Consider the following 23,432-nt stretch of genomic DNA (forward strand, 5'->3'; position numbering starts at 1 on the left):
AAGGAGCAGACAGCCTAAAATGATATTTGATATCTACCATATGAGTTGACTGTACATGAGTGTGTCTGTCTGTTTGTTCAAGAACTTCTACATGGTAAGAGCTAGGACCACCAAATTTGGTAAGCAGCTTCCTCTTATCATAACTTAAACCAAGGTAAGGATTTGGTTGTGCCAAGAAAACGGGATGTGCCTGGAATGGGATTGCTTCTCATAAACCGGAAAGCAGGGGGAGGAGGAGGCTCTCCTATATAATGACCACATGCAGGCAGCAGGGGATATGGAATGGAAATCAGCAACAGTTATACTGTATAATGACCACAGGAGGCAGCAAAGGTCCAGAGATGGGGACCAGATAAGCCATAACCTCATTTGGGCAGCAGGGGGCAGGGTGGATAATGGGAAAGGAAAAATGGGATGTGCCTGGAATGGGATTGCTTCTTAGAAAACCATACAGAAGAGACAGAATCACCAGGCAGGTGAAAGGGGCTGGCTGGGGTATGCCCCCCCATTAGGGACTGCCCCCGGGACATTGCTGGCTATTCTCTTTTGCCAGGGAGTGAGGGGGAAATGCACAGTTTGCTGCATTCCTCATCCTGGCTGGAGAATGTAGGGGGCAGACTTTGGAGAGAACACACACACACACACACACACACACACACACACACACACTTTGGAGAGAACACACACACACACACACACACACACACACACACACACACACACACACACACACACACACACACACACACACACACACACACACACACCCTGACTTCCAACTCCCATGCCTCCTGCTCCCTGCCCTAAGAAAAGTTGGGTAAATGTGCTAGTTGTAAATAATCAGCAGTGCAATAAAGAAACACGTGACTCTACCATCAACTTCTCCATCAACAGAAACAACCGACTAGACCCTAAATTCTGGCTAACTACTCAAGTCAAAATAAGTAACAGTTTTTTCCTTTCATCTTCAGCCCTGCTTCCTCCCTTCACTATAGTCTGGCATGCAGCAGGCTGGCATGCACTAGCAAAATTTTATCATCAGCACAATAAAGCAAACAAACTGATTCTCTGACCTTGTGGTTTATAGCAGTCAGTTTTCACGAAATCCTAAGTCGTCTTAGATCAAAGTGTTACTGAGAGCCAGCCTTGGCATAAGAGAAACAAAACAAAAAGCAGTTATGATCGCCAGTACCACCAATCTCTTATCTTACAAATCTGCAGGAAGAAGCAGACTTGCAGCAATAACAAGAAGAAAAGTCATTTCTCAGTCTCCCCTTCCTCAACAAAAAAATATTCCATGGCCATTAAAAATCCACAATCAAATCCTAGCGGAATGGGTGCATGTTTAGTTCGTACATTTCCTTGAAAGAGAGAAAAAAAGCGGCACTGCCTTACTCTAAACAGGCAGAAGGCTCAAAGGGTTTCACATCACTGTGGTGGTTTTGATTTGTGAAACTGACTATTGTGATAAAAGGCAGAGAAGAGTTTAGCAAATTCTAAGAACCCCTCATTAGCAAACAAACAAAACACCTCATTAGCTTACCACAGGAAAACTGTCTTTAATTATCTAAAAATGACCGTAGATAAAAAATAAACATTCTCCAAAATCACTATGTGACACAGATAACACTGGGAGGGGGTTCAATAATCCATTGATACACCGATTCAATTAATTCCTCAGAAGTTTGTGATCAGCTGAATTGAGTTTCATTTCTCAGATGTCGTCTCTTCCCCTTTGTACACAACGATGTTCTGATCCGTTTCATACACTTTGACTTTATAAAGAGCCCCTGCGGGCAGACGCTTCTGGAGGTTTTCCCAGATGTACACTGCCACATTCTCAGTTGTGCTGCAGGGAAACCAGAGCTGAAGTTAAACACGGCACAGTCACGGCAGGCTAATTTCTTGTACATGTGACATTACACATGGATAATGATGGATGGCAGGGAGAGATGCTGGGCAGGCAGTTGATCAACTTCTGGAGAATTAATGGAGTTGAAACTGGTGCCAGACAATATACAAGGCACCCATTATTACCCATAAAACATCATAGGCTGGACTCTGGCACCAATTCTAACTCTACCCACCTGACAACATCAGCAAAGTAAGGCACGTCTTTATCCAGGTTCTTGTGGTCAAGAGGCTCCATGATAGCTTCCTGAGGGCAGAGAGGAAAGACACTGGCAGCTGCATCCACAGGACAGGTCAAGGGGACACAATGAATGGCAGGTTCTAATCGTGCTGCAGGGATTTAGGAAGGGCCCTGCTGTGTGTGCGGAGCAACTCCAGACACTCACGCTGGAACAGAGATATCCCTGGGGCCCATGCTGGCCTTCTCCTGAGAGGTCCTAGCTACCTAGAGGAAGATACCATGGCAGCACCATCAGAGGGAGACAACAACAGGCTGTGCAATGGGTGAAAGGATGTCAAAGACCTTGTACATCACAGGCCAGTGTGGGAACCAGCAGGGGCACTGCCCTGAAGTGTTTTTATCTCCTGAACCATTCCCTAATTCCACACTGACCAATATCTACTCCCTGCTTCCCCATGCCTTCACTGGACCATTGTGTCATTGCTGAATCCCATGGGAGAGCTCCGTGAGCACAGCCTTATTACCTGCATGTACGCTTTCAGGTCTGTCAGGTTTATAACCATTCCTGAGGTGGGATCAATCTACAAGGCAAAGAGCAAAGGCAGATTAGATGCAATCTACTAACCCTCACTACCCAGTTGAGTTACCAATCCCACCAAAAGCTTCAGCCAGCACAAACCCAGACCACCTGGTGTCAATAGCTTCCAAAATGGGCATTCAGGAATCCTGACCAAGTTGAAAAATTTCTCTCTGCCATCAGATGCTGTCTGAGCTTCAGCACCACTTACATAAGGTAATGAAGAACACACCCTAATGGCTAAAGATGGAGCATCAACAACTCTCAAGAGACCAGCGAAGTTCATAATGTCTACAGCAGGAAGAAAGCTCCTGCAACGTGATCATTAAGAATGCTTGGGCAGTGACCATCAGCCATACAGAGAAGCAGCACAGTAGGCAGGAACAAGAGTGTGATCAGTTGTTTCACCAACCTGACACACAACTGGTAGCTAGCATGGGTCAGGCACAAACCATGAGTAAGGGTGTGACCTAGCCACAGTGCACAGGCAATATGCTTTTCGCCCAAATGAACTGCTGTTCTGCAGGTTGATGGCCATGGTCCACCAAGCTGGGACTGTCTAGCAGGAACCTCTATCTGCAAGAAGATGGGGATGGACCACTCGAAATTGCCCAGTTCCATTCATTCCCTCAGAAGCATCTAGCTTTGGCTCTGTCAGAGGCAAAGAAACTGCATGAGATGGATCATTTGTCTGACCCAGGATAGCCGTTCTTTTGTTCATTCCAACAATCAGCCACCACAGAATTAAGAGCAACTGTTCTGTGGCCTACATCTCCTGGGAACAATTTAATTGAGACCTAAGCCCAGGACTGTGGCCTCCCACCATTCTGCAGGAGCACAGAGTCCTATGAAACAAGCCCTGCAATGAGAATTGTTCCGCTCTGATGCACAACTGGCTTTTCTATTTCCATGTGGTCAGAAAAACTTGCACTCAGCAGCTTACAGTTGTACCAGCATAAGGAGCACAGGGAATTTGGCTGATGGGTTTCCAAGGAGGACTGGGAAAGTGTGTATGTGTGTGCAGGGGTTAATATTTATGGCTGGTTTAAACAGGACAGGGTATTAAAGTCTGAGTGAGAATTTTTTTTTCAGTTCCTACAGAATGTGTATCCTCCAAAACAGGGAACGTCTCAACAGGATATACAGTCCTGAATCAGACCGCACGGGGATTGTTCTATAACAGTCATCTGTATCTCTAAAGACCATCAAGCTCTGTGGTACACAATGTCTCTGATAGTATCATGTGATTCTCTGTTTCACAACACAGTGTGTGAGAATTATGAAAAACCCTCTAATTGTTTTCAGACATCTCAGGGCTGATGGATTAATTACAGTAGGCTTGGATCTAGGGAATTAACTGGGTAGTTAATGGGCAGTTCAGTGTTGACAAACTTTTGAATATGCTCCATAAATGGTTGTACTATATCAGTGTTTCTCAACCCGTGGTATGAGTACCCTCAGGGTTACTTGAGAGAAATCTGGGGGGTATGTCAACACAACTGAAATTTGGAGAAAACTGAATTTTTGTTTTAAGTTTTACAGCACTTTATTATTTTTGTACTTTTTACACCCAAAAATTTCATCGCCCACCCGGCTATGATTAAGTTGTTTAAACAAACATGTTGCAGTGGTAGAAAAAATGTTTGTGTGTCTGAAAACTGTAGGTACTGGGGGTAGTTATAATATTTTTTAAAAAAGGGGTACTTTATAAAAAAAGGTTGGGAAACACTGTACTATATGGAGCACTGAAGTTGTGTAGTGGTAAAAATCCACCTTGAAAGCGAGTTTATTCAATGCATGGGAATAACACAGTAAAACAAAATAAAAGTAAAGGATGTCAGGCAGGGGTGAAAGTCACTTAAATTTCTTACAGATACTGAACTAACACAACCCACCCCTCTTGGGGGAGGCTTTAAGATGGGGATGGAGGGTGGCGATAAATTTCTTACAGGTACTATTGTATCACCACCCTCCATCCCCATCTTAAAGCTTCTCCCAAGGGGGGTGGGTTGTGATAGGACAGTACCTGTAAGAAATGTACATGTGAGGTGGAGCGCGGGGGGCTCAGGGCAGAAGGTTGGGGGTATGAGGAAGGTCTCTGACAGAGGGGTATGAGGAGAAGGTGATAGGGGCTAGGGGACTCCAACCAGAGGGATGTGGGAGGTGCAGGATTCAAGGCAGGGGGCTCAGGGCAAGGGGGTATAGTGGTGAGTATGGGGGGGAGGGCACTATTATGGGAGGCTGGGGAGGCTTCCAGACACACTTACCCAGTCACTGTGGTTTTTTTCCCTTCTTGCTGTGACTAGGGAGCAAGGGGAAAGTGCAAAGCCTGCTGTGTTCCTCCTCTGTCCCTCCCCGTACATAACAGCCCAGTACTCAAAACAATGATCTGTGAATAGTCTTGTTCTTCCTGTAAGCCTGGACTATGATTGGTCCTACCATGACATGTGACCAGGTCACCAACTCATTTTGGATGTGGTATTTTTCCCTGGGGGTGTGAAAGGGTTGAAGGATTCCTGCGTTGGGCAAAATCTATTTATAGGCAGGGAACCAAACAAGAGGAAGTTAGCCAAGATACCCCTACTTACCACCCAGATGACTCCTGGAAAAAATCTAAGACTGAACAGGGGAAGGACTGTGCCCAAGCTAACGTGTCAGAAAAGATTATTAGAACCACTGTTCCCTTGTAAGCTGTGAACTTGGATGGCCACCCACCCAATTCATTAGCAGAATGCCCAGTCATCCACAGACAGCAGCATGTATTTCTCCTACTGGTACACATCTACACATGTGTCACTGCACATAATAACATTTATTCCACACATGGATGAAAAAAATTGAGAGAGAACATTGATTAGAACTACTGTTAGGGTAAGGAATTGCACAATGTAACAAGTTTCTTAAAAGCATTAAACATAGCTGGCATGTTTTGTTTTATTTAGCTTAGTAACTTAGTTAGATCTGTCTGTTATCACTCACAACTATTTAAATCCCACTTTTTGTATTTCATAAAATCAGCTTTGTTTATTATTAAACCCAGTGTAAATAAGTAACCCAGTGTCAATAATTGTTACCTGTGAGACAACAGCTGTTCATTTATCTCTTTCATTGACAAAGGGAGAGAGAACAACTTATGAGCTTACGTAACCCACGCACCTAGTGTGGTTACTGAACAATACAAGTGGTACCTAGACCACAGCAACAGTTAAGATCAAGAGACCTCTACAGCAGGGGCTGGGAGCCAGCTGGTTTTTAGCTCAGAGGGTAGAGGCTCCTATACTCTGCTTCAGAGGGCCCAGGTTCAAATCCACCCAGTGGCAGGTTACACTTGCTCTGTATAAAACTATGCAGATTAAGACAGATTTATTAGACTTTCTGGTCCCATTGGGGTTGGGCACCTGGGTGCTGCATCAATTCCCTGTGACTGTGCCTTCCCAGAGCCGAGCTGTTCTTGGTGTCTGTGTTGCCTTGCTGTGGGCTGGGAGAGAGCAGAGCTTCTGGCTCAGCAGGAAAGGGCCCCCCAGAGAGCAGACAGCCCGGCTCAGTGGTATGATCAGCCCATCAGGTGACAACCTCAAGGGGATCTCTGTGACACAACCCGTCACAGGTGGTTTTATTGAAAGATCTGAAGAATCCGCATATGGAAACCACACACTGATACGTCCAAAGAAGGAAGGAAAGAAGGAATGATTGCACTTACCTCTCCACGCACAGTCACTACAACTAGAGGAAGAAAAACACCAGGTCATCAGTGGGATCCAATATACACAAAAACAAATCACGTGAGTAGCACAGCATTAATCGGCCCCAGGAGGTGGGTTAGTGGGTTAATGACAGCAGAAGTGTTACTGCTTAAAGCAACATCCCCAATAAAAATGGTAACTCATTCTACAGTAATTGTGATTCTTCAAGCTGGACATGAAATTGGATTCTTTAGGTCAACAGTGTCTACTGGGACTGTGCCTGCAGCAGCAAGTATAAAGATTTCACAGCCGAGTCTTACCAAAACTGGCCTCTAATCTGGAAACTTCTACCTCGGAATGGTATCTTGTATATGCAAGGACTGTAGCAGCCCAACAAATGTCAGATACATGGACACTCCTCAAACCAGCCACAGGGGGTGCCTGAGTTCTAACGGAATGAGCTCTAAAGTGGCTAGGTGGTCTGACTTGGCTAACCCATAACGTGTCTTGATACACTCGGTGATCCACTTAGATCAAGGCCTGCAGTCTGCAGGCCACACAGGGTTTGTCAGGGTTAGTTGCTGGCGGGCCACCAGATGGTTTGTTTATCTAGTGTATGCTTGCAGCTCCCAGTGGGCCTGGTTCTGCACCACTTCCTGAAGCTCCCATTGGCTAAGAATGGAGAACTACAGCCACTGGGAGCTGCAAGGAGCCCTGCCCATGGACGCTCATGTAAACAAACCATCTGGCAATCCAATGGTGGCTAACCTTGATGAACTGTGTGTTGGCCCCTGACTTGGATAATCTTTGAGGATACATGTTGCTCTTTATATCTGGCCGCAAACACATAGGCATGTTCCCGAGTGATTCTGTTCTGTTTACAAAGACAGGGCCCTTACTATATCAGGTACATGAAATCTAGTTACTTCCAGGGTTGAGTGAGGCTTGGGGAAGAAAATAGGCTGATGAATGGATTAGTCCCTACTACTAGACAGCCTCAGGCAGAAACTTAAAGAGTGACATTGTCCTTATGAATCACTATACAAGGAGGACGTGTCACGAGGGCCACAATCTCTCTCACCCTATAAACTATTGCCGTAGCAATCAGAAAGGCAGAGCTGGTACAGAGAACACTACCAGAGGGGCCTATCAGCGCTGCTAATACTCTAATACTGTTGTTCCAGGAGAGAGGGGACTCTTGAGGAGGAAACATCCATAAGGCTTGGGATAGATACAGTAAGTGCCTGACGTATCCTTGAAAAACGGTATTGAATTAAGTTTACATATCTTCGGAGTCCAGTGTATTAAATGCAAATGTTCGGTGTTCTTGTGGGCCAGGCTTGTATATAACATTCCTGGAAGGGAAGATTTGAGGAGAACCTTGGACCTAAGTTCCCTGTAAGCTGCATGGCTGTGCAGCCTAATTAGCTCTGGTCCAGTGCTCAATAAACCTGCCCAAAGTGGGGACCTGCCAGCCAGAGAACAGCCCCACACCCAACCCAACTTCCAGCCCAACAATGGGAGCTGCAGAGTCGGCGCTCAGGGGGAAGTGTGTGCGGAGTCACAAGGACAGTACTGGCCACTTCCAGAAGCGGAATGGAGCGAGGGTGGGCAGGAAGCCCTTTAAATTGTCCAAGCACTGGGAAATTGCCCCCTTTCCTTCCCCCGTCAGTGGGCCTGATCTTATAAACATGAGAACTAATTCTCTCTGGGGCTGCATGAATAAAGGCCAGTCAGGCTCTCACCTTTATAGTTGTGTCCATGTCCATTTGGATTGTTGCATTTCCCAAAGAGTTTCAGGTTTTCTTCATCACTCAGGGACTTACTGTAAAAAATGAAAAATTGTATTTGAAGGCCAATTACAAACATTTGTGTTTTTATTAAACTGGAATTGGTTTTTTAGCTGATCTCCTTTGTAGATATGCCAAATCAGAGATTCTCCCTTCTCAGGTTCTGTACATACTGCCTGAGTCAGTCTAGGTCCTGGGTATGCAAAATTTGCTCTCCACTCCCCTAAGTGTGTGATCTCATTTTTCAATGGACCAAGACATTACTCTTGTCTACATAGGATGCCCTGAAAAGGAGGTGGTGAATTCTTTAAAATTCCATGTAATTTTTTTTAAAAAAAGCTTGTAAATTACTGTTTGTACTAATGATCCAACAGAAAAATCAATTGTAGTCACTTTCTCCTTTTGTAAACAGGTGGAATAGACTGGGGAAAGTACTATTAATGTTTTGTAACTCTGTTATAATGAACTTTCATAAATATTTTGGCTTTCTCTACTGACTCTACAAAGCATGACTGGCTAAAGAAATGTCATTGGAGAGTTGAAAGAGCCCAGTTAAAGAGATTGGGGTCTGTTACTTTGGATGTTGCTGATTGTTTTGTTGTTGCATCCTGACCTCTCATTACTGTGTTCTGCTGCCAAGAGTCCACTCCTACTGTGAAAAGATATCAGAGTTTGAAACACCACAAGAATTCCAGCTGTTTACAAAAGGGACCCAGTGTCTGGCAGAATCACTTAGTCATGACCCCAATGTTTTCTCCTTAAATATCTCAACACTCCTAAAGACTTCAGCCTGCAAATGTTTATGTTCAGAAACTAAGTTTATTGCCACCCCTTCAGACTTCCATGTAGTACCAACAACTCTACCAGAGGATGCAAATAGGTGGTGATCACCAGGCAGGACACATTTGCAACATGTGACTCTCATTTTATGTGAAAACCAGAAAGCACCACTTATCAAGTTCCCTTTGCTTCAGGCAAACAGGGAATTAGACAAGATTCTGGTTAGATCAGATATGCCTGCAGCATAGTCTTGAAACTAACCAGAGTCTTGTCCCAATTTCACTCTGCTGTTGTTTAAAAATGCTCCTGTTTAGGAGGGCAGGCTGGGGAAAGAAAGGTGAGTTAGTCCTTTTCTTCTGCCCCTCTCTCCACTCACACAACCTCCATCAGCAGAATTTTCTGTGCTCTGATCAGCTTCGCTGCTGCTGTTCTCCAGGTATCAGTGGTATTGAATCTGAACTGACTTGCATCAACTTCATTTTTGATGGTCCGAGTGAGGGGTAGTGAACACAAATCCACGCTAAGCATTATTTGGGCATGTGGTACAGGGGGAGAAGAGAACCAAAGAAATGAGGTGAGAATTCTGCACTCACGACAGCAAGGGGGGAAGAGAGGCAGGAAGAAGCCCCCAAAAGTGGGCAAAAGGAAATGAGCAAAAGGAGGTATGAACAAGGGGATGAAGAAAACACAGGGATTACATTATTTTCCTTCCCTTCACCTAATCTTTGTCACGTCTAACAATAAGAACGGCCATACTGGGTCAGACCAACGGTCCATCTAGCCCAGTAACCTGTCTTCTGACAGTGGTCTATGCCAGGTGCCCGAGAGGGAAAGAATAGAACAGGTGACCATCAAGTGATCCCACCCGTCACCCATTCCCAGCTTCTCACAAACAGAGGCTAGAGACACCATTCCTATTAGGGATCATTAAATACAAATCATTTAATACAATAACCGTGTAACTGCTAAAAATTCTTTTCAGTTATACAGTTCCACGCACTGTGGGCTCTACAGTATAAAGCTTTATACTGCAGACACCACAGCGAAACCTTCCCAGGAGTAGAGTTGGCAACCCTTGCCTGTTTGATTCTTGGGCACTTCACTGTCCGGCCACAGCGAAACCACCTCCCTGGGAGCCAGCTACATTTAACCAATACCATTAAGTGATAAGCATACATTTATTCATGGAGGATCAGTCTTAGGGATATTAGAGTTTAACCAATTAACCATTTACCCAGTAAGCATCCACTTATCAGGTAAATGGTTAATCTCTAACATCCCTAGGATCTACCCCCCAATGAATTTATCTAGCTCTTTTTTGAACCCTGTTATAGACTTTAACAAGACTATAATAATAACAATGAGCAGAACTGTAAGCTCTTTGAGGCAGGGACTGGACTGTTTTCCTATGTGTATATACCACAATAGACTCACAGTCTTTAAGGCCTCTAAGTGCTACTGCATCACCTAGGCTGCTAACACATGGGCTGTTGAAAAGGGAGCAACATCTGAGAGAGCGAGGCACAGCAATGAAAGTGCCACTAACTGCATCCTGAGATCCATCGTCTCCGTCTCCCTTTCGTACGGTGTGAGCTCTTAGACACCGGGACAGTCTGCATTTTGGAGGTCACTAAGCACATTACCAGGATGGAGCAAATAGCTCTCCTGGCCCAATGGGATAGGAACTCAGGTAAGAACCAGGGACAGCTCCCTCAGGACAACTAATCCCTCCCAGCCCAACACACAGGAGATTTCTAACCCAAATCCATGGAGCTAGCAGGGTCTCTCCCCCAGGCCTCTCAGCCTGCTGCTGGCAGCTGCTGGGTACTGCTGGTAGCTTGGCAATGACTGAACCCTCCCCCCCAACCAAGCATGATGGGGAGGCACCCAGGGTCCCACCATGACCTAGCATGATGGAGGTCGGGGGGGTCTCCTGGGTCCCCCTTATGACCAACCACAATGCAGGTGGTGGGGGAAGGGGGATTCCGTCGTGAGCCAACACGAAGGGGGTGGGAGTCCCCCCATGAGCCAGTTCAGTGCAGGGAGGGGTCTTCCCGTGAGCCAGCTCAATGCAGGTAGGTGGGGGTCCCTCAAGAGCCAACATGAAGGGGATGGGGGGTCCCCCGGGAGTCTCCCCAGGAGTCAGCTCAGTGCAGGTGGGGAGGGTTCCCCGTGGCCCAGCTCAGTGCAGGTGGGGGGGAGGGATTCCCGTGACGTAGCTCAGTGCAGGTGGGGGGGTTCCCGTGACGTAGCTCAGTGCAAGTAGGGGGGTTCCCGTGACGTAGCTCAGTGCAGGTGGGGGGGTTCCCCGTGGCCCAGCAGGGCGCGGGGGGGGCAGCGAGCCGGCCCCTCACCTGTGCAGCCGGTGGCAGGCGCTGAAGCTGAGGCAGCGCGAGACGCGCGCGGTGCGGGCCGGGGTCCCGGCGGGGGGAGGCGGCATCGCACGGCCGGGGGGGGGTCGCGGCGGGGATCCCGGGCCCCGCTCGGCGCCTGCGCAGGGAGGGCCCCGCCCCCTGCCCGTCCGGGCGTCCCGCCCCCTGCACTCGGGGCCCGCCTACTCCGCGGCCCTGTCCCCGGCGGGGGGGGAACCCCGCGCCTCTGGCCCCGCCCCCTGCACTGGGGTCTCGCCGAGCTCCCGCCCCATCCCTGCAGGCGGGCACCCCCGCGTCGTCTTTTGGACCCGCCCACTGCACCTCTGGCCCCGCCCCCTGTGCCCGGGGGACTGCCCCCCCCAGCTCTGCCCCCTGTGCCCGGGGGACTGCCCCCCCAGCTCTGCCCCCTGTGCCCGGGGGACAGCCCCCCCAGCTCTGCCCCCTGTGCCTGGGGGACTGCCCCCCCAGCTCTGCCCCCTGCAATTGGGGGCCTCTGGCCCCGCCCCCTGTGCCTGGGGGACTGCCCCCCCCGCTCTGCCCCCTGCAATTGGGGGCCTCTGGCCCCACCTCTTGTGCTCAGTGACCCCCCTTGCCCTACCTTCTGCACCCTGGGGGAACCCACTCCTGCCCTGCCTCCTTCCTAGGCCCAGCCCCATCCCGTCAGACATGCCCTTCACCTCCCTCTCCTGCACACCTAAGTGACTCTGGTCCTGGCCCCAGGGACCCCGCACTCCATTTCCTGCCTCCTTGAGACCCCTGTCCTCGCCCCATTACCTGTGCCACTCGGGCAGTTGTTCCTGCCACACACCAGACCTTCAGAGATCCGACATCTTCAAACCGGCATTCAAAGGAGCGCTTATGTCCCCCCTGCCATTGTCTGGGGTGGGAGGGCTGTCCTATTTATAAAGGTTTCTCTCCCCCTTGCTGCTGTGTGAAAGAGCCACACAACAGGGGAAACTGATGCTAACCACAGCACCTGCACAAAGTGTCAGTAACACACTGAAAACAGAGGGGAACATGTTTTTCCTCTGATCTCTCTTGAGTTACAGGAGCCCCCGGTTGGGACTTGTAACAACATCCAAGTCAAAACGTTCAAACAAAGCATGATTTCAGGTTGACGGTGTCCTTTGTGTTTTCCAGCAGGGCTGTCGGCCAGGGTGCACCCTTTCACAGAATCACAGAATCATAGAACTGGAAGAGACCTCAGAAGGTCATCAAGTCCAGCCCCCTGCTTCACCCATACCTAAAGCTACTATAGTAGAACCTCAGCGTTACGGACCCCTCAGTTATGGAGGTTACTCATAACAGTGAACTGTTCTTAATTTTCATTCCTCCCACACCACGGATTTTGTTATGGTTCTCATCCCAGAGTGCTCCATTAAAACCCCTTTTATGCAGAGAAATACTTTGGCCAGGAGTGTATTTAATGCATTTTTCCTGTTAGCTATTACAGCATTTTGGGGATGATACCCATTCTGGAGTTGAGCTGTCAGGGAAAAGGGTTATGCCTCCAAGCCAGCCCCCAAAGATCTCCTCCAAGCCATGTGCTCGACGCAGCTCATGGTAATGGAATGGTGGCTGTTCACACAGTGAATGTCTCGTCAGTGATAGCTGCACAGCCTCCTTTGAGTTCACATCAGGCACCAGACCTTTCTATTTGCTGACTTCCTGAAGCTCCAGATGGTCCCAAAGCATCCATCTGTCATGGCAAACGTCCTGTCAGTGCCTTTACACAAGCCACAGCTCAATGCTGGGTTAGACCCAAGTGGAACTATGCTTCATTACAGTCAATCCAGCCGCTGGCCCAGCAATGTAATTGATTGGTTCCTCTCTCTGCCTTAGCTCTGTTGCTCCTACAAACACATTGTGCTGTGGGTCAACCACATGACAGCCTGCTGGTATTTATTTAACAAGTGGTCCCAAAACCTTTCTGTTCAGTGCTGCTTTTCCTTTTCCCGCAGACTGCCTGACTTCAGTAATGCAGACCTCAGCTCCAGCTCTGAAGCCAACCTCCCCTGTGAGAACTGCTGCTTTCTCCAGGACTGATATGTTTAGTGCTTCCCACAGACTGGCCTGGTAACTAGCTCTCTATATTGTATGACTTAGACAGTTGGTGCAAACTGCTGGAGCGAGCCGTGTTCTCAGCCCTTGACTGGTGATCAGTCCCAGGCAACTGGGAGGCAGAATGTTGTGCCGGCTTGACCCGGCACTAGCTAAGATATTTTGTTGGGAGAGGGCAGTGAGCAGCACACACAGGAGAGCTGACAGCCTGAGGGGCCTGGGCAACGGGGGTGGAACTCCTGGAAGGGGTGGGGCCTCACGTAGATGGGGAGGGGCCAGAGGTAGCCAGCCTTCCATGCCGTCCACGGTGCAGCACCTCCCCTTGCCCAACTCTTAGAAGGCTTTGAGCTTCCAGGAGTGTGCGGCACAGGGCTCCAGTGGTGAGTTAAAGGGACCCAGGACTCTGATCGCCGCAAGCTGCAGTTTGGAGCCCTGGGCCCCTTTGAATCGCAGTTGCCCCCTTTGCCCTCCCTCCCGGTGGGCCCGGGCACACAGCTTTGCTAGTGAGGGAGCTGGATGCTTCTGTGTTCACCCTTTGTTAGTTAAAGGATCGAAAATGTTCATGAGCCTATTACACTGCCGCTAATGTAGTCGGAGACAAAACTGCTTTCTCTTGACTTTGACGTCCCCAGGCCGTGATGCTGGACTGTGTACAGCTCCTTTAAATCCCGGCAGTGTGACGCCTCTGGCACACGGCTCAGAGATTCCCTTACTCCACTCCCCTGCTGGGAGCCCCGTCTAATGTCTCCTTCAGAGCAGCTGACCAGATGCACTGAAAAGCCACTCGGAAGATTTAAAGTGGATCCCTTTGGGTACTGCCACGGGCATTAGTCACTGTGGCAGCAGTGCTGCTGCTAGTCATCTCTCTGCTTCTCCCTCGAACCTTCTATGATGCCACTTGTGCATGAAACTCCTCTGTACTGATGTATGAGGCCACTGCCCTCTCTGCTGTCACGTCCCTCTGCAGGAGTGACTTTATCAGGAACTAGCTACGTCATCTGCTTCTTTATTACCTTTCTCATGGCCTCTGCTCACCTAAGCTGATGACAGCATCTACTGTTGGCAGGGAAGGGACATGGCATAAGGACATTTCAAAAGAAACTGGAGACTGGCATGGAAGGAACACCAGGGGGATGAATTGTGGGGAAAGGAGACTCTAGTGTGATGGTAGTTTTGAGTTTGTTTGTTATACCTGGTTTCAGAGGGGTAGCCATGTTAGTCTGTTTCAGCAGAGGGACACTTTTAATGACTAACACATTTCCCTTGTCTGTGGGGCTTATCTTTCAGACTAAGCAGCATCCCCCTGTGTGACTCTTGATCATACAGAGTCCCTGCTCCATGTAACGCAGAGTTATCACTTAACTGCTGGTCTTTGCCTGTGGCTAGTTTTTGTCTCCTGTACAGGATACAGAGAGGGGGATATAAAGGCCATTGCAGGCCATTCTGTCAGCTGCAAACACAGGACAAGGGTTCAGATGGTCCATTGGTTTGATCTGCTGCAGAAAATCCTTGGTTTCCTACCTCTGTTGGTTATTGCCTCACACGTTCAGTGTTTGTTTCTTTTCAGCAAATCACTGAGTGATGCAGAAAATAAGAAACTCTTTGGGATCTGCAACCAGTGTCATGGGCACAACTATACAGGTGAGAGGCCGCCTGTTGGCACGTTCTGCATATTCCCTCAGCTCAGCTCAGGATCCACTCATTCCGCAGATCAAAGTGAAATGGGAGTCTGCCTTTATGTTCTCAGTTGTGTCATGCACATGGTGTTGAGTTAACTGATGAAGAGCCCACAGCATCACTCAGACTACACACCCGGCTTCAAACTCAGCTGTAGGGCAGAAGGGACAATGAGTCTGGATTACATCTGAATTGCCTTCTGACCAGCGGTCTGAGGCCCCAAGAAAGCCAAGAATAGAAGCCTGCTTTGATCAACAGGATTAGCTAGCTAGTGACTTTTTAGCTGGAATGTTTTCAGCAGCCAAATTTTATTTCCCCAAAACTTTGAGCATCAGGCTTTATTCCTGGCTTAAAGTTGTTTTCTGTTGCCTCCCTCCTTGCTGTCACCTTTTCATTCACCCCACCTCAGTAAAGCTAGAGTTGATTTGTGTGGATCTTGCCTGTGGGGCCAATAATGTGACTTGGGTTTTGTTTTGTTTTTCCAGTGGTGGTGACCGTGTGTGGAGAAGTAAGTGCAGCAAAGCGTGGGTTTGGGTCAGGCCAGGGCATCTGGCTGCACTGGTAAAGCTGACATGAGTCCTGGGGACCGTACTGAAAAGATCATTGTGGAGCAGCACAAAGACAAATGGCCCCGTCAGACTGCGGAACACCAGTCACCTAAGTGACTGATAAAGCCTCCTTGACATAATTCCTGCCCATTCCATGTAGTTTTGGGGTCATGTGGCCTTTGTGCCAGACCAGCCACTTTTCCCAGCTGATCATTAAACCCCAGGAAATGCTCTGCAGCCTGCTCGGGTGCTTGAATGGGACAATTTAGATGCCGTCACTATCCACAGTGGCTAATCATTGCATCCACTTATCTAGAGATGTCAGCTGTGTGTGTGATTTCCTTTCCTGTGATTTGCCCTGCAGATTGAACCTGCCACAGGGATGGTTATAAATCTGAGAGACCTGAAAGAGTACATGCAGGTAACCACAAAGGACTTATGGTGCTCAGACATGGGACTCTATTACAACTATTTGATGATAGGCAGCTTTGGAAGTGGGGCAGGTGAACAGTATTTTGGGAGGTGGAGGATAGTAGCTGTCAGGGTGTAGAAGGGGAAATGTAGAGCACTGAATCAATACAATCCTGTTATGAGATTTCCCAGCCCCTGTGGATATTGGGTTTTTTTACTCCTCCCGTGCAACATGGCTACCACCCGGTTAGAGCAGGCCAATTCCAGTGAGAGGACAGGACTTTTTCTGTGTGATCAGCAAAAATAATGTGCCAGGTGTCAGAATAAGTGAGATACAAAGACCTTTGATCATAGGCTAGTCCTGGAGTTAAAATTTATGTCTGCAAAATTCACACCTCCGAACAGCATAGTTAAAGCCAACCTAACCCCGAGCGCAGAAGCCACCAGGTTGATGAAAGACTTTTCAGAGAGGTGGATGAAAGTTCAGTGACAGGAAAACCCTTTCTCTTGCTGCAGGAAGTGTCTTTGCTACAACTGTAGCATGGTAGCTGGGTCAGTGTAGCACCTGTAGCATAGACCAAGCCTAAGGGCCAGTCTACACTGAAAATGTACATTGGCATATATCTCTCAGTGTATATCTACACTGCAGAGTTTTTCCAGAAAAACAGCTGTTTTTCCGGAAAAACTACACTTATGTCCACACTGCAATTGCATTCTTTCGACAGAAAGTCAAAAGAACTCAGGGGTTTTTCTGATAGCGGTAAACCTCTTTCAACGAGGAAGAAACCTTTTTCCGAAAGAGCTCTTTTGGAAAAAGGCGCGTGTGGACGAGGAAGAGGGTTTTTTTCCCGAAAGAAGAGGCCTCCAGGAAAAAGCACAGGTGCCCCAGTGGCCACCCCGTCCATAGTAATCACAACTTAAATGCGAGATAGCGTCCAATCAGTGTGGACACTATCTTTTGAAAAAGCACATTGCTTTTTTGATGTGCTTTTGCTGTGTGGACGCTCTCTTTTGAAAGAAGTTTTTCCAGAAAATCTTTTCCAGAAAAGCTTGCAGTCTAGACATAGCCTCAGGGGTGTGAAAAATCCACACCTTGAAAGAAAGTTAAGCTGACCTGACTTCCTGGATGGGCAGCACGAGAATCCTGTAAACTGTAGAAAGACATCAAAGTGTCTGAGGTCATGTCTACACTTAAAACACTATGGCGTCCGTGCTGCAGCTACACCACTGTAGTGCTCTAGGGGAGGCATTTACACTTGTAATGGGAGAGGTTCCCAAAAAGCAGCAGATAGGTGAGTGAAGAATTCTTCTTTCAACATAGTGCTGGCTACATCCTGGATTCGGTCGACTTAACTGTGTTTCCCGGGTATGGACTTTTCACCCCCCTCAGAGATGTACCTATGCCGATGGAACTGTTCAGTGTAGACCAGGCCTAAGCACAAGTGCAAGGCCTGTGTTCTGCTACAGTGACACCAGGCTGGCCTATGACATCCAAGCTGTGGTTTTTGGCTTCCTCTCACCAGCTGTGTCTTGCTCTAAAAGTCTCATCGTATGTTCCTACTGACACCAAATCTCTATAACTTCTCAGGATTAGAACATCTGGGATTCCCTTGCTGCATGACAGAGCCTTCCCTGGGAATTTAATTCAAGAGTCCATGGTCTCAGGGAAGGTTCCTGTGTTGGTTAGGGCCTGTCACATGCTGGACCTTTTGGGTTATACCCCAAAAATGGGGCCACCATTTCCCCTCTCTGCCCATAGGAGGCGATCACGGAGCTGCTTGACCACAAGAACCTGGATCAGGATGTGCCCTATTTTGTTGATGTTGTGAGGTAAGCAGTGGGGTCTCATGGTAAAAGTGGATTTGGTGCCAGGACTGCCCCTGTATAATTTCTATAAAAATGGGCACTACTTATGTATGTCACCACACCCTCAGTTCGGAGGAACTGATCAGATAGATCCAGACTCCAGCTGCAAGGCAGTAAGAAAGAGAGCAACAAGAGGTATCTAACGTGCACTTGCTGCTCCATCTCTAACTTGAGCCCTGTTTTCCCTGCAGCACAACTGAGAATGTAGCAGTGTACATCTGGGAAAACCTTCAGAAGCGCCTGCCCGCAGGGGCTCTTTATAAGGTCAAGGTGTATGAAACTGAACAAGCCGTCATTGTATACAAGGGAGAAGAGACGGCTCCGAGGGCCTCAGCATGTGACCTGAGCACACACGGCATAATCAGGGATTAGCATTGCCCACAGAAGAAATGAAGCTTTGCAATCAAGATACAATCTCCTGCACTGCAGGTAGTTCCTGTTCCTGCCTCACTAACCGTGTCCAGCCCTGGTCTCACTCTTGCCTGCTGCTGACATGTTGTGAGTGAACATTTTAAGGCTAATTTTCCCAGCCAACATAAACAACCAAGCTTATTGCAGACACTGAAATGTCCTTAGCCGGTTACTGGGGAGGCAAAGGATCATAGTGGTATAGCAGGACACTCACCTTTTGAACGCCTCCTGCTGCTGCTGTGTGGTATTGCAGTCCTTTTCTCACACCTGGTGTCCCTGTAAGGTTGTGGACCTCACTTGGCAGGTCTCCACTGGCTTGGCCCTCAAACCGAGTTACACAGTTTGGGTGACCAGGTGACACAGGCAAAATGAACCTCTTTCAGCTCATGAAAGAATCAAACAAAACTGCTTCTCTGCTCTCACCAGGCTCTTCAGCTCCTGCTCTTTACTCTTTAAATCCAGCCCTTGGCGGGGCACCCCCGCGAGCCTTATCTCATTGCTGGGGCTTACCCCACTTCCTCAGTGGCCAGTGGGGGAACCAGGCCCATGCCCTTCGCCAGGTTCCAAACCAGGGACGCTACGAACATCAGCCACACGTGCCGCACATTTCCATTTATAGCTGCTACTTCCTTGGACCTTTTCCCACTTGGCCCCTTTATCTCCACTGCTCGCTTAAGTTTTCAGGGCCTGCCCCTGGGGCTACTGACAGAATTGCTGGGCCCCTGGGCATGGGGGGAGAGGGCACCTGAATGAGGTGGGGCCTCAGGTGGAAGGGTAGGACTGGGAGCTAGCCTTCCCCAGCCAGCCCATCAGTGCTGTGCAACCTGCATTGTGCAGGGCTCCAGCAATGATTTAAAAGGCCCAGGGGTCTGGGTGCGGTAGTGGTGGCCAGGCACCCCCTTTTGAAATCACCAAGTCCTGGAGCAGCTGTCCTTTTTGCTCCCCCCCCCTCCCACATCAGTGGCCCTGACTGCCCCCCAGCTTAAGTCAATGCAGCTGGAACCAAAATCTGTCCACTCTTTAAGCACCTGTGGCCAGAGGGCAGCTCCCAAACCCATCCCTCTGGTCTCTCTTCCCCCAGCCAAAGACTGACTTGCCTACGCCCAACAGCTCCTTTGATCTGAGCCAGTGGGGCTTAGATGGGCTGGCTGCATGAGGCTTCTCTAGACAGGCCCAAAGGACATACTTTCTCTACTGCTTTCCTGAAGCAGGTGTAGTAGGTCCTTGCGGTCTCCGACAGGGGGCCAGGAATGACCAGGTACACCGTTCGGGGAGGAATATTAATGACAACACTGTGTGAATAAACAGGCTTTGCAGATCACCCTCATGGTGTCTCCTTCAGCTACTGACTCTACGGATCAGAGTACATTTAGTTGCTGAATCAGAGCAGAGCTGCAGCTGGTGTACTCCCTCGGGAGGTGACAACTGAAATACAGTAAACTTCTGATAATCCGGCACCTTTAGGACCCAGGGAGTGTCAGATTATCAGATATGCCAGAGTACTGGAAGGGGGGCTATGAGGGGTCTGCAGGGTGGAGGGTTGGCAGGGAACTGCGTAGCATGGGAGAGGGCGGCGCTGTGGGACAAACCTGGCAGCACCCCAGCTGCTCTTCCCCCGGCTTCCCCAAGTCAGCTGCTGCTGAAACTGACCAGCGGCGGACTTGAGGAAGCCGGGGGCAGAGCAGCTCCAATTGTCCGGCTGGCTGGAGCACTTCTGGGTTCCAGTTGGTGCCAGACTATCAGGAGTGCCAGACCACTGGATGCCGGACAATCGGAGTTTTACTGTACTGCGTGTACAGGACACAGCCAGGTGAAGCTGCAGTTCAACAGCAGTGGGAACTTGCACTACTGCTGGGGAGAGCCCAGGATTGTTAGGAGGAGTCAACACCATGGTACTTGTGCCTGGCATGGTGTAGTGCCCCACCTGCTGTCCAACCATCTGCAATGCTGGAGAACAAGCTGAGAATAATGTCTCCATGAGGGGCTAGTAAGCAAGACTTGTGAAGGGGATTTTTACCCATGAAAGCTCATGATCCTACATATTTTTGTTAGTCTCTAAGGTGCCACAAGAGTATTCGTTTTTCAAGATTCTGGCCTGTAACACAGGCAGCCAACAAGACTGGCTAATGGGAAAGGTCATTATCACCTGCCTTCTTCTCTAGGGGAAAGGCTTTATCCCTGTGAGGTCATACAGGGGAGTCAAGCTTCTTTAACACGTGCACGTGACATCCGAACAAAGGAAGATAAGATGGGAAAATTCTCAGCCAGCTGTCCCATAGCAGCTATTTGCTAGTGTTGTGTCCAGTCTCATTTCACAAGTCCCAGCCAATAGGCCTTTGCACCAGGAAAAGCTCCCAAGGGAAATGGCAGCAGGACTCAGTTTTCCTTTGCTTTATTTCATCTGTTGCGCCTAGTTATCCCCCCATATACCTACGGGCTGAGCTAATTCCTCACCCTCACTTCCTTCTAGGAGCAGAGAATGCTCTGTCTCTCTGGAGTTAGTACTGCTCTATTTAATGGAGCTCATCCCTTATAGAAGGGGTGGGCAAACGCCAGCCTATGGGCCAGATCCGGCCTGCCAAAGTTAGCCCTTGGGGTTATGTTATGGAGAAGCTCAGGAGAGATGATGATAATGGTCCCTTCTGGCCTTTAATATGTATGGCTTGAGAACAATGTTCCCTCTAACTTTTTCCACCTATGTGCAGAGTAAATTTTGTGAAGACATGTGTGGATGTGCACCACCAGTAGCAACTGGGGATGTGAATGGTGACCCATCTCCTTTAATGGATGATGCTTACCGGTTCTGGTTAACCGGTGGGGGTTGGAGCAACTCCTCGCCTGCCATGGGCAGGGGGCTGCTCCAGCCCGCAGGGTCCACCACAGACATGGACGCTCCAGCCAGGTCAGAGCAGTCCCTGTCCACAGCGGGCCCAGGCATGCCACAGACAGGGGCTACTCTGGCCTCCCCACCTGCCCTTTAATTGGTTAACTGGTTAAAGATTACATTTTACTGGTTAACCAATTAAACAGGATTTTATATCCCTAGTAGCAACACATGCTGCTGCCAGCTGTGGGCGCTCTACTAATCAGCTGGGCAGCATTTGAATCTCTTTTGGGTGACCACCCAAATGCGCAGCTTACAGGAAGCACTGCTTGAGAATCCCTGCGGAAGAAGTGGAGCCCACTCTCCAGGTACCATTCACCATGAGTAGTATTTTATTAGTAGAGACAGACAATAAGGAACTGTATGTGGCCTCCAAAACCAACCGACAGATTCTCTCTTCACCCATTCCACCACAACTAAAGCATCTGAGAACCAAGGGACCTGCCCTTCTACCTTAAAGATGAATGAATGAACAGGAGTTATATTATACTGAAGGAAGATCAGTTAACGTATTGCCCCCAAGGGTACATCTACACAGCAGTGTTATTTCAGAATAACTAACGTTATTCTGAAATAATATAGTCCACGTCTACACTACAAGCAGTTATTTCAACAGAATGTTAAAATAGCGGCGAGTTGGAGGATTTCTTACTCTGACTCCCATAACCTCACTTTACAAGGAGCAAGGGAAATTGGAGGAAGAATGCTGTCTTGGACTTCCTGCTGCATAGACAGCGCCAAAAGCCGAAATAAGCTGTTTCAACTTAGGTTACGCAATTGACGTAGCTGAAGTTGGGTAGCTTATTTCGGCTTTAGTCCTGCTGTGTAGATGTGCCCTAAGTGTGCAAGCAGAAAAAATAAAAAGAGAGTTGAATTTGATCCCTGCTGGTTTCATTGTGGATTGTCCAGGGCATGGCAGGGAAGTGTTTGACGCGCTCTGACTTGATGGCAGGATATAGTGTGGAGGCATATTTGATTCTTTCTGGTTTCACTGGGGTTGAGGCATGTCAGGGGCATTTGACTCCTGTAGGTTTCACCGGGAAGGTAAAGTAGGGGTGTGTTGGGGCATGTTTGGCCCACACTGGTTTTACCATGAGTGTATGATGGGGATGGGGTCTTCGACCCACATGGGTTTCACTAGTGTGTTGTGGCAGGGGTGTGGTTTGACATATGCAGGGTTTCCAATGACAGTATGGGGAAAAGGACTGACATTTGCACCAGCTGCTAGTGCACAGACAAACTCTGGAACTGACCTTTTCCAGCTGCCAGGTGGGGCAAAACCCTCTCTGCTCTTCCTGGTTGAACTGAGGTCATTTCCTCCAAAAGCAGAGGCACACCTGGGACTTGGGAGAGGCAATTTTCCCTCCTTCCCTTGGTCCCTTCTGGTCTTTAGCTTTGTGCACTAAAGCCAAAGCCGTCGCTTGGAGCAGAGCTGCTTCCTGGCCTCTCCCAGGCACATTGCTGCCTCTATTGCCTACCCAGCTCTTGGCAGCATGTGGGCTGTAGCAGACTGGCAGAGTAGGCCAGTGAAGTGAGCCAAGGCAATGGGCTATTCTGGAGGAGAGGCTATTGCCTTGCACAGTGTTAGGATCAGACCCATTCACTGCATATTAATAATATTATAGCAGCACAGAGAACAGCTTTGGGGCTACAGAGCTAGCTCCTTCATCAAAGGCACAATGCAGGACCCAAAGGCAAGGAAAATAGAGATTCACATTATGCTCGACCTAATCCTGTGCTTCAAGTGGCGAGGAGCTTCTAGTAAGAGGTAGCTGGCTTCTCCATTAACGTGGGACAAAGATTCCATGGAATCCATAAGGCAGTTGTATTGGGACTTCTGCACGGCCCAGTTCTCTGAAGGTCTCTGCATCCAGGATAAGCAGGAAAGTATTTTTGTTCTACAGAATGAAAGACAGACATGGCAGGGCTAGATTACACTCTGCCTTCCCACCCATCTCATCTCCTGTTCCACAAGGAAGAGTCTGTCTGCACAGTAAGGGCATGTCTACACAGCAGGGCTAAAGTTGAATTAAGCTACACAATTTGAGCTACGTCAGTTGCTTAGCTGAAGTCAAAATAGCTTAATTCGGCTTTTGGCGCTGTCTACACAGCTGGAAATCAAAGGAAGAACACTCTTCCTTCGACTCCTCCTAATCCTTGTGAAATGAGGGTTAGAGGAATCAGACTAAGAAGTCCTCCAGCTTGACATTATTTTAAAATAATGGCTTGCGGTGTAGACACAGTCTTTGTTGTTTGGGAATAATATTAGTTATTCTGAAA

The 23,432-nt window shown here is 48.7% G+C and overlaps 3 protein-coding genes across 4 annotated transcripts in view; 1 reads left to right on the forward strand and 2 right to left on the reverse strand.

Annotated features, from left to right (window-relative positions):
- Positions 1-1,534: 1,534 nt before the first annotated feature.
- LOC102453775 (6-pyruvoyl tetrahydrobiopterin synthase-like) lies at positions 1,535-11,440 on the reverse strand. The gene is made up of 6 exons (XM_075909440.2): positions 11,277-11,440; positions 8,098-8,177; positions 6,370-6,392; positions 2,617-2,673; positions 2,088-2,158; positions 1,535-1,849 (listed from the first exon to the last, which is right to left on the reverse strand). The coding sequence occupies exons 1-6, from the start codon at positions 11,360-11,362 to the stop codon at positions 1,708-1,710; spliced, it is 459 nt and encodes a 152-aa protein (XP_075765555.2). The 5' UTR covers positions 11,363-11,440; the 3' UTR covers positions 1,535-1,707.
- LOC102453541 (6-pyruvoyl tetrahydrobiopterin synthase-like) lies at positions 7,468-19,588 on the forward strand. Its single transcript, XM_075909436.2, has 7 exons — positions 7,468-7,588; positions 13,256-13,370; positions 14,923-14,996; positions 15,518-15,540; positions 15,945-16,001; positions 17,751-17,821; positions 18,049-19,588. Exons 2-7 carry the CDS (start codon positions 13,273-13,275, stop codon positions 18,227-18,229), a joined length of 504 nt encoding a protein of 167 aa, XP_075765551.2. The 5' UTR covers positions 7,468-7,588; positions 13,256-13,272; the 3' UTR covers positions 18,230-19,588.
- Positions 19,589-21,461: 1,873 nt separating this feature from the next.
- The window catches only part of LOC102453028 (carotenoid-cleaving dioxygenase, mitochondrial), a 90,501-nt gene continuing 88,530 nt past the window's right edge, over positions 21,462-23,432 (reverse strand). For both annotated transcript variants that reach the window (XM_075909431.2, XM_006111225.5), the window contains one exon: positions 21,462-23,050. In XM_075909431.2, coding sequence (XP_075765546.1) covers positions 22,937-23,050 — 114 coding nt within the window. In that variant the 3' untranslated portion in view covers positions 21,462-22,936. The remainder of the gene's footprint in view (positions 23,051-23,432) is intronic.

Source organism: Pelodiscus sinensis, chromosome 25 (assembly GCF_052426305.1).
Source record: "Pelodiscus sinensis isolate ZL-2025 chromosome 25, ASM5242630v1, whole genome shotgun sequence".
In the NCBI taxonomy this organism is placed as follows: Eukaryota; Metazoa; Chordata; order Testudines; family Trionychidae; genus Pelodiscus; species Pelodiscus sinensis.